The sequence below is a fragment of the Gloeophyllum trabeum genome, assembly GCF_000344685.1.
Source record: "Gloeophyllum trabeum ATCC 11539 unplaced genomic scaffold GLOTRscaffold_00007, whole genome shotgun sequence".
Taxonomy (NCBI): domain Eukaryota; kingdom Fungi; phylum Basidiomycota; class Agaricomycetes; order Gloeophyllales; family Gloeophyllaceae; genus Gloeophyllum; species Gloeophyllum trabeum.
In genome coordinates, this window is record NW_006920416.1 from 652,081 (window position 1) to 660,886 (window position 8,806).

An 8,806-nucleotide genomic window follows, 5' to 3' on the forward strand; every position below is an offset into this window, starting at 1 on the left:
AACCCTCGGTGTAGGGTAGAGGAAGCGTTGAAGAGGTCGAGACTATATACGTGCCGAGGTCCGGCAGATGCCAACCATGTGCACCTGCCGTTTTGGGCGGAGAATCCTGCCTTTTTGAGCACGCGCGAGAGCCTGGGGGGGACTTCTGCGACGCTGATACTAAACGGGTACAAGCCTCCATTAAAGACAGTTGCTCGTCTACTAAGTCTTTTTTAAGAGGCGCAGGATCAAGCCTAAGTCCACCCACGCATTCGAGCCCTCCCGCACACGACACAGACTTCAGCCTCCTAAAATTTGTCTGGATACATTTGCTGACACCGTATATAATACTCAGCGTTCCGTCCCTGCGCCTGTGAGGAACCACAGAATGCTGCAGCTACAGTGGTTGGCTAGAGGCGTCAAATACAGCGAGCAAGAATGCATACATTGATGAGTCATTGATTACTATGGAAGCTACGAATATTGCTTAGGCCGCGCTCTTCCCATACCCTTCCAGCCGGATCGTTGTTACTCGTGTGGCATCGGCCTGTCCAGAGTAGCGGCCGCGGAGAGTAACTTATCCGCCTTGTTTGTGTAGTTCATCAAAACGCCTGATGCGCGAGTATGAGCCGATAGCTCTGTATCTTACGACTCTGTCACAAGTGCCCACACACCTCGTACATGTCAGTGTAAGCGTCTCGCAGGGCATATTGCCCCAAACACGAGGCGACCACGGCCTCAGGGCTTCAACATGAACATCGACAGCCACACGAGTCGACTCCTGAACATCTTCCTGTCCCGCCATGGCAGCCCTCCAAGTGGAGGAGAAACACAAACGCTGAAGAACTCCGACGAACCTTCTGCGAAAATGGCGAATCCATTGTCCAATATTGCGATAAGGAGATGGAGAGCGACGACGAGCTTGCCGACGATGAGGGCAGCGCTCAGATGGACTTGAGCGAGTACGACGTGTCCAACGGTGCATCCGACGCACGTGTCGATGACGGAGACATGTAGATGTCCGAGGGCGAGGGCGAGGGCGAGGGCGAGGGCGATGATTATGAGCAGGAGGGAGAAAGTGACGAGGATGAGCAGGAGGGAGAAAGTGACGAGGATGAGGGGAGGCTGACTGATCCAGACTATGTGGAGGAAGACGCCGGGGGGAGGAAAGCGAAGATTACGATGGGGAGGTGCGACGTGCTTCGCTTCGTGGAGGCTTGATTCAAGCTAACTGATGTTTGGTCATTAGGTCCACTCGTCCAAAAGAACGAAAAAAGCAATCAACATCCAGCAACACAACCGCTATTCGGGGCGGACCGAGAAACGGGACACTGCCGAGGAACAAAGCGTATGGAGTGCTCCCAGTAGCACCTCCCGCGGGCGCGTCCGTTTGGTCCTGGGAGGTATCCGATCATCCTCCGACGCCGCCGACAGCCACGACGACTCCGACAGTACGCTATATTTGCTGTCTGACTCAGAATGGCGTACGGTGGTATATGACTAGAATGCACATTCGCCGACGGTATACAGGACGAGGTGCGGTGATAGAGATCTATTGGAGAGAACCCGCATATTCATTGGCGCCAGGCATCAAATCTTGCCTGAGCGGTTGACTTGGAGAATGTGGGCTACCGATGGGTCGTGGAGTAGGCTTGGTAGGATCGGATACGGAAGGTTCGAGAGGTTGAATCGAGAAATTCATTGTCTCCGCTTCTCTTGTGGAAATGACACATCTATGTGGTATCTTTAATCGCCTCGCCTCAATGCAGGGCAAGGGCTCTCTCGCAATAAGCCCGGCCCACTTCCAGATGTTAATTCCACCCGTCAGCCACCGAGGACATATATGGCTTTCGTTCTCACGACGGTACTCCGGGGTAGCTGTGGCTGTGGCACTCACGGAAAGGGGGATGCAAGTGCAACAAACGCGGGACAGACGCACAGCATACTTTTATCTATGGCACTCAAGTTTATATTGATAAGCGTGGATACATACAATACCTCACGACCAAGTGACCCTCCATATATAGCCCACGAAGTCGCCACTCAAGCGAGCAAGGCCTGAATAGTCGCATTGAATGCCGGGTGGGGAACATAATTGTCTATTAAAGTGTCCTCAAAACATGAACTCAATACCAGAGTATCGATGAACGTACCATCGAAGAGCAGGGCATATCCCTCGCCGGGATACGTGGAGGGAATCCATGAGTAAAGGTCGGTGATACCCCAGGTGGTCTGCGATGCGTCAGAATATCAACAACTTGAAGCGGCAGCTCACTGGAGGCAGCAACTCACGATCCCAACGCAGGCAGCACCCTGTGCTTTGCATGCATTCACGACTGTGGCGTAGTCGCGGGCCTGCTGCTCAATGTCAGCCTGTGAAGGCGGGAGGTTCATCTACCGCAACGACCAGTATCAGCACAAGAGTCGTCTAGCGGTGCTACTTGACTGTATCCTACCCTGATATCGAGTTCGGTGACGGCGATCTCGACGCCCGCGGCCACAAACCGCGCGAAGTTCTGCTCGAGGTCCGGGGGGAGCTCGCCGACGAAGAAGTGGCACTGTAGAGCAGGTTATTCGAAGCCAATAACAAGGGAATTATATCAACCACGTACTTGGAAGCCAACACCGTCAACCAAGTTATGTGCTTTCATGCTCTGCACAACGGCGAGCAGTGCATCGGACTTGTTGTTGATGCCCTCAGTATTGTAGTCGTTCTATGTCATCGTGGTTATCTCGAGTTCATGCGTTTCAAATGATGATAGTACTCACGATGTACAGCTTAGACGGCGTGTTCACGGATCTGGCTACGGCGTACGCGTTCGGGATGTAATCCGGTCCGAGCTGGGTGTACCAAACGTTCTCCCGGTAGGTACCGTTGTCGTTGAAAGCCTCGTTGACAACGTCCCAAGCGTAGATATTGAAGCTCTCCTTGTAGTGTGTCATCACTGCACATGCGCAGATCTTAGTCGATCGAGTTACAAATTCGTGGAGAAGAGCGTACCAGTCGTGATGTGATTCACAGTAGCGTTCCATAGGTCCTCACCCGTCAGGGTCTCCACCCACGGTGCGAGCTCCCTATAGGAACATACCAATAAGAACCCGAATTTCCAATGAACAAGATTTGGTGTACTCATGACTTACTGGTACCAGACGAGATTGTGACCGCGCAGGACATAGTCGTTGGCGGCGGAGAACGCAGCAACGATGTCGCCACCAGTAAAGTTGAACTGGTTCCGCTCCGGCTCGATGTACGCCCTGTATAAGCAATCTACATCAGCTTAATAACGCTCTTGTGGCGTCTGATCCTACCATTTCATCTCGTTCTCCGGCGTGGCACCGTTGAACTGCAAGACAGCAGTCACATCAAACAGCGGATCATGCGTGAAATTCAACAGGTGGGGGACACCCAGAGCTGCACCAAAGTAGCGCGGTGCCGCTGCTGCCCTCAGCGTCTCGAACGGGGACGTGGGCAGTTGCCGTGCGAGGGGTGAGGCCCAGGCCGTCAACGCGTTGCCGAGGAGAAAGCTGAAAGCGAACCAGGAGGACATAGTCACGGCTACTGTTGGGAGTGGGCCGTCGATACTGCTTGCGGCTGCATGGAATTTATACAGGCCCAGTCGGATTTACTTAAGCCTCAAATTATTCAAGGATTGCTCCCGGACCGTATTTTTCAGGGAAGGGGAGCAGAATTGCGAGTATCGCATGACCTGATCCATCCTGTATGTTAGGAACACTACATAGCAGCAATAAATAACTCTAACCCATGGCTTTGTTGGGAACGGGGAAATGTCGGTTGGGAGCTTTGGGAGCCTCGTGGGCTGTCATCTCTCTGAGTGCGACACAGCATCCACCAGGCTTGTCAAGAACGGCAGAAAGGTGAAGCAAGAGCGCATGAACGTTTGACCACTACGAGCCTCCGAGGTCAGTAGCATGGAGAATGGTGAATTGCGCCGTCTGCGTTGTATCCAGCAGAGGGTCCAGTCGAACCTGACGAGGAATGTTTTCGGTTCACCATTTGATCACGAGCAACCTTTAAATTGGCAGCACGGGCAAGGTGGGTCTAGTCAAAGCTTACCGTGGGAATGTACGGACCGTGCCATACTGGTACGGCCACTGGGCTTCTCTGAGGCTTGAAGCCTTGAACTGGATGACCGACATGCACGAAAACCTCCCCAAGTAAGTACGGGGCTAATGGTGATTTATAGGTGCCCACCACCTGTCTACGACTTCCATTGGGTCTCGTACCGCTGAAATAAATTTTTCGGAACGCCGTCTCCAAGGCTATTGATACCGTTCTGAAGGACTATAACCGACGCGAAGGAGGGCGCTCCATTGGCTTTGCAAACGTCGTCACTAACGCAAGGGGAGGCTATCACTTCCGCTGTGAACCGGGCGCTCGAAAGCAACATGTGGTGTTATCAAGACTCGTAGACGAAGGGGCATCAGCCACAGCCTGGGATCTCCCCCCACGAACGCCGTCTCTGGAAGTGACTGCTTCATGTTCATACAAGGGGCCCTGGTTGTGGCAAGTCTATGGCGGAGAAGTTACTTTCGCGTCAGGTCCTTCCAATACCGTCTCTTGAACGACGATCGTCGCCATCAAAAATGACTTCTGGAGTGAGTCCAAGGCTATCGCAACCCTCTTGTCTGCCAATTGCGCCCTCTCCCACGACGTAGTGCGGTCTTTCCCAAGAGCTACTTGCAGCTACAACGAAAGTTATATCCACCTATCAGAGCTGCTTCTTCCGTCCCTGTGGTTGGGAGAAGTCGCTTCGTGTGGGTGGCCTGTCCTATTCCGTTGTAGCTTCTTGGACGCTCTTTTGTAAGCGTCCCATGCTTTCAGACAGATGTGGAGCCTGCTAATCATTCTGCATTAACAGCCTCACAGCGAATCGTATACTGGTGTGGTCGGTCTGGCTTGCAAACAATGCAGGCGCTAAGATGATCAGCTGTCGCAGGATTTGATGTTTCGCCGTCATATGCCTCTGGAGTGTAGACGTAGAGTCACGGATTCGCGGCACTCAAGCACCCTTTCTACTATTAATACAGGTACATAACTACATCCAAGCACTCGCACTATCTGCGATAAATCGTCCATCCTCGAGTCCCTGTACTAGATGCTAGCATAATGATGTTGTTTTCCTCTCCTCTTCCAAGAGTGCACAGACGACCGCGGCTCTAGATAATAAAAATAAGCGCAACAAAGCTAGATCGTACACGCTTCGCTTTTGTTTCTTCCAATTATCGTCATGCCCGGGGCGACAGCGCCTCCTATGTCTTCTTCAATGCGATAACGTCCTTGTCCTCCGCCTTGGCCTTCTCCACGTCCTTGTGGTGCAGGTGCTTCGAGTAATTGGAGTTTGAGGCGTTCGGGCCTTCGTCTTTGTAGAGCCCGTGTTCCTCAATATAATCGACGACAGGCGACGGGAGGAGGTACCGTACAGACAGACCTCTCCGCAGGAATAATCGCACCTAGTGCCGGGATGAGCGAGCGATCATTCTGACCAAGCGGCAAACATACCTTGGTGCTGCTAACGTCGTTCTGTATCAATTGGCTGATGAGATAGATGTTGTGTCGCCACCGCGCGAGATTGTCCGTCGCCTGGTCCATGTCCGAGCCTGCGCGCTCGATGATGAAGCAGCCGTACCGCCCGAGAATGTGATCGAGCTAGAGTAAAACGGGAGATGAACGTGAGACACCGGGTATCCCATCGAAACGGCAAGAACGGGGCGAATTCAATACTTACATCTTCCTCACTCCAAACGCCCGGCTCGCTCATGGTACTGATAAGATCAGAACCCGCGAGCAGCATCACTCTGACGTTGCGGTGCTCCCCGTCCGGTGTCTGCACGCCGCCGAGGACGGTGTTGATTTCGTAGTCGAAGTGGTCGAGCACGACGGCTGTACGCTGCACGAGCGGTCAGCTTGGGGGTGGACAACCTGAATGAGTCATGAAACACCTGGTACGATTGGAAGGCTTCCCATGGGTCGACCATCAGCCAATGCGACGTCTGCTCCGTAGCAAGCGTGCACATCGTTACTCTAAGCATTGCTCAGTATTATCCAACCGGGGATTCGAAGGATCGCTCACCGATGGTGTGCGGCTAACAATCCAGGCTTCTTGTACATGTCACTGACTGGACTGAGGTACCCGCCCATGATCTCAAAGTCTGTGTTCTGCCGCACGTAGTCCACCGCCATCTCGAACATTCGCAGGTGAAGATAAGTTACAGGGCTGAACGACCCGCATGCCACGAGAACGATGGGCTGCTTTTCGGGATTCCGTAGAACGCGATTTAACCGGTGGTGGGGAAAACTGTAGTTAGGCGGGTTGCTGAACGTCCTCGTCGGGGACGACGGTGGGGGCGAGCTAGTATCCATGGGGGATTGACGGTCAGGAAATAAATGGGAAAATCGAATAAAGATAGCGCAGCAAATACTTAAGGACTCGGGGCTGACACAGGATCCGTATTGCTCATTCAGCCATCATTCCCCTGGACCAATGTTCCCACGAGACCGGCTCCCGGGTCCGAAGTCATCGCTCCACATTGCCCTCCTGCCCCCTTCAAGTTGGTGGCGTCTCCGACTCCTCAACCGCCTTCATTACTGGGAGCACCCGTAACGGAGGAGTATGCAGCTGCGAGGTACGATAACAAACATTATACATGTACGTTCTGCTCGAACGTATTCCTTTGTAAGGCAGGGAATGCAGTTCACGAGACCTCAGCGTACTTCACAGGAGGGTTTGCGGACTCTCACGTTTCGCTTTCCAGAAACATAAAGAACGTGACAAATGGTGTGCATGCTACCGGCCTGCTTGGGTACTGATCCAAAAGTGAATCGTCTGCGTCACACCAGCTGCGCTTACTATTGCGTTTCGGATGGCTTATGTGGCTGCCTATCGCTGTCATCGGGGCACGCGCAAATGCGGAAGCCAAACCATGTTGCCAGTACTCGTATTAAACACTATGCATCGTTTCGTTTGCCCAAGGCAATACCCAGGTAACGCTCAATATGTGAAGTGTTTCGCTTCTAGGGAACATTTTATAATTCCGGGCTGCTGGTTGGTTATAACATCCAAGCTCATCTTGTCAGTCCATTCTACGAACTGTCCTGCTCTTAGCTTGCACTAATCCCTCCCTGCTGCAGCTTGCTTCCAAGGCGTTCATGGTGCCGCGATGAAACTTACAGCTATGAAACTTACATGGTCTGTCATTGCCGGACTGCATTATCGTTTTGCAAAGAACTGGTCCAGTGACTGAGCATCGGGCTTTGTTGCTGGAGCTGAAGTGCCTTACGCTGAGGTTTCACTTCGTATACAGATGCTTGCTCGCGGCAAGGTCCTTGGGAGGGAACCTTTCTGTTGAACTGGGCGCTGACTTAGCTGCCAGATTCTACAACGTACCAGAACGTACCGGAACCCTCTGGAACATTCTGGTATATTCCATTATTGTACAGGGCACGGAGCTCATGTGGGTCAGTGACATCATAGGTGGAGCTCAGTAGGATTATAGATATTCCACGTAGCTTAGTCAGCCTATGGGCCACAGTGTATATAAACCCTGCAGCTCTGCTGCCTAATGACAAGGGTCGTTCATACGAGCTTTACCAGTAGCTACAGCATCCAACCAATACAGGTGAGTTGTGTAGGGCGCACTGTGCGTGCTGCTGCCTCCATAACTCCTCATCAGGTTATGAGCCCAAATTAGGCAGCTTGCGTCTGCGCGGTAACTCGCTGCAGCGCGTTGCGCCTCGCTCACCTGTGCATCGCCCTATGCGCCCTCACAGGCTGCAGTGTGGCTTGATGCGTGATCATCGCCGTAGGCGCTGTTATCAGCAGCCATCAGGCTTGATGATCGATCCTGGGGTAACTCCCTAATGGAGCCAACAGCATGGAGCAGTGCACCCTTATCGGGCTGCATAGCTTCGCTGATACTGATGAGATCTCAATACAGATTTCAGATCTCTCAACCGCTCCGCAACAATGTCGAACAATCTGATCGCCGTTGTCCCCGTCCTCGACGGCTCGAACTGGCCTACCTGGTCCGAGCAAATGATGGCATACCTTATGTCCCAAGGCCTCTGGGGAAATGTGGATGGCAGCATCACGCAGCCAGCTGTCGTCGTCTCCGGTACCACCAGGGACTCTACCGCTGCTGACGCCTGGAAGGAAAAAGACGTCAGGGCTATTGGTACGATCCGTCTTCGCTGCTCTCCCGCCGTCGCCTCCTACATAAAGGACAAGAAATCGGCCAAGGAAACTTGGGACCAATTGTCTTCCCTCTATTCGTCTATGTCCCTCGGCGCCATTTACAATGAGCTGCGGGGGGCCTTATCGACGAAGATTCCGGCCGATCAGCACCCTGCTCCAGCCTTCGCGAAGATATCCAAACATTTCGACACTCTGGAAGCGGCCAAGGTCAAGATTCCCGCGCTTATTGAAGGTCTAATTTGCCTTTATGCACTCCCCAGCCGCTATGAGAACATTGCGCAGATGCTGGTCCAAGCTACCTCTGCTGACAACATGGGCATAGGTGCGGTACGGGAAGCAGTTACCACTGCTTGGGACCAGTCTCAAGGCAAGAAGCCTGAGAAACTCGGTGCGCACAAGATCTCGGCGGTGAAGCGTAAGCCGGGCGATCCCTCCTTTTCTTCGCAGCAGCAGCAGCGCCCTCAGGGCAGCAGCAGCAATGCGCGAGATGGGAAGAGGTGCCCTTATCGCGGCAAGCGCGCAGGCAAGAAGCGTCAAGGGCAAAACCACGATCACCACCATGCCCACGACGTCTTGATCGCCTCAACCGTCTCCCTTCCTCCTCCGGACCATCG

The 8,806-nt window shown here is 53.2% G+C and overlaps 4 protein-coding genes across 4 annotated transcripts; 2 read left to right on the forward strand and 2 right to left on the reverse strand.

Annotated features, from left to right (window-relative positions):
• Window positions 1-882: 882 nt before the first annotated feature.
• On the forward strand, window positions 883-1,483 carry GLOTRDRAFT_138784 (uncharacterized protein; the record flags this gene model as incomplete). The annotated part of the gene is made up of 3 exons (XM_007868096.1): window positions 883-948; window positions 997-1,176; window positions 1,229-1,483. 3 exons carry the CDS (start codon window positions 883-885, stop codon window positions 1,481-1,483), a joined length of 501 nt encoding a protein of 166 aa, XP_007866287.1.
• Window positions 1,484-2,022: 539 nt separating this feature from the next.
• GLOTRDRAFT_138785 (glycoside hydrolase) lies at window positions 2,023-3,542 on the reverse strand (the record flags this gene model as incomplete). The annotated part of the gene is made up of 9 exons (XM_007868097.1): window positions 3,289-3,542; window positions 3,121-3,234; window positions 2,981-3,054; window positions 2,749-2,924; window positions 2,592-2,693; window positions 2,436-2,537; window positions 2,272-2,373; window positions 2,133-2,211; window positions 2,023-2,078 (listed from the first exon to the last, which is right to left on the reverse strand). The coding sequence occupies exons 1-9, from the start codon at window positions 3,525-3,527 to the stop codon at window positions 2,023-2,025; spliced, it is 1,044 nt and encodes a 347-aa protein (XP_007866288.1). The 5' UTR covers window positions 3,528-3,542.
• Window positions 3,543-4,967: 1,425 nt separating this feature from the next.
• Window positions 4,968-6,441, reverse strand: GLOTRDRAFT_121408 (Nucleotidylyl transferase). Its single transcript, XM_007868098.1, has 5 exons — window positions 6,072-6,441; window positions 5,941-6,022; window positions 5,727-5,888; window positions 5,501-5,647; window positions 4,968-5,451 (listed from the first exon to the last, which is right to left on the reverse strand). The coding sequence occupies exons 1-5, from the start codon at window positions 6,359-6,361 to the stop codon at window positions 5,251-5,253; spliced, it is 882 nt and encodes a 293-aa protein (XP_007866289.1). The 5' UTR covers window positions 6,362-6,441; the 3' UTR covers window positions 4,968-5,250.
• Window positions 6,442-8,165: 1,724 nt separating this feature from the next.
• On the forward strand, window positions 8,166-8,759 carry GLOTRDRAFT_14212 (uncharacterized protein; the record flags this gene model as incomplete). Its single annotated transcript, XM_007867877.1, has 1 exon — window positions 8,166-8,759. A coding segment is annotated over one exon (594 nt), but the record flags the coding sequence as incomplete, so codon positions are not given.
• Window positions 8,760-8,806: the final 47 nt, after the last annotated feature.

Bases quoted from the DNA above. Each gene is read 5' to 3' on its own strand.
- GLOTRDRAFT_121408 (XM_007868098.1), bottom strand. From the start codon at position 6,361: ATGGATACTAGCTCGCCCCCACCGTCGTCCCCGACGAGGACGTTCAGC. The intron at 5,889-5,940 runs GTGTTTCATGAC...CCGCTCGTGCAG, and splicing joins AAGCCTTCCAATCGTACCAG to CGTACAGCCGTCGTGCTCGA. The intron at 5,452-5,500 runs GTATGTTTGCCG...TCCCGGCACTAG, and splicing joins ACGACGTTAGCAGCACCAAG to GTGCGATTATTCCTGCGGAG.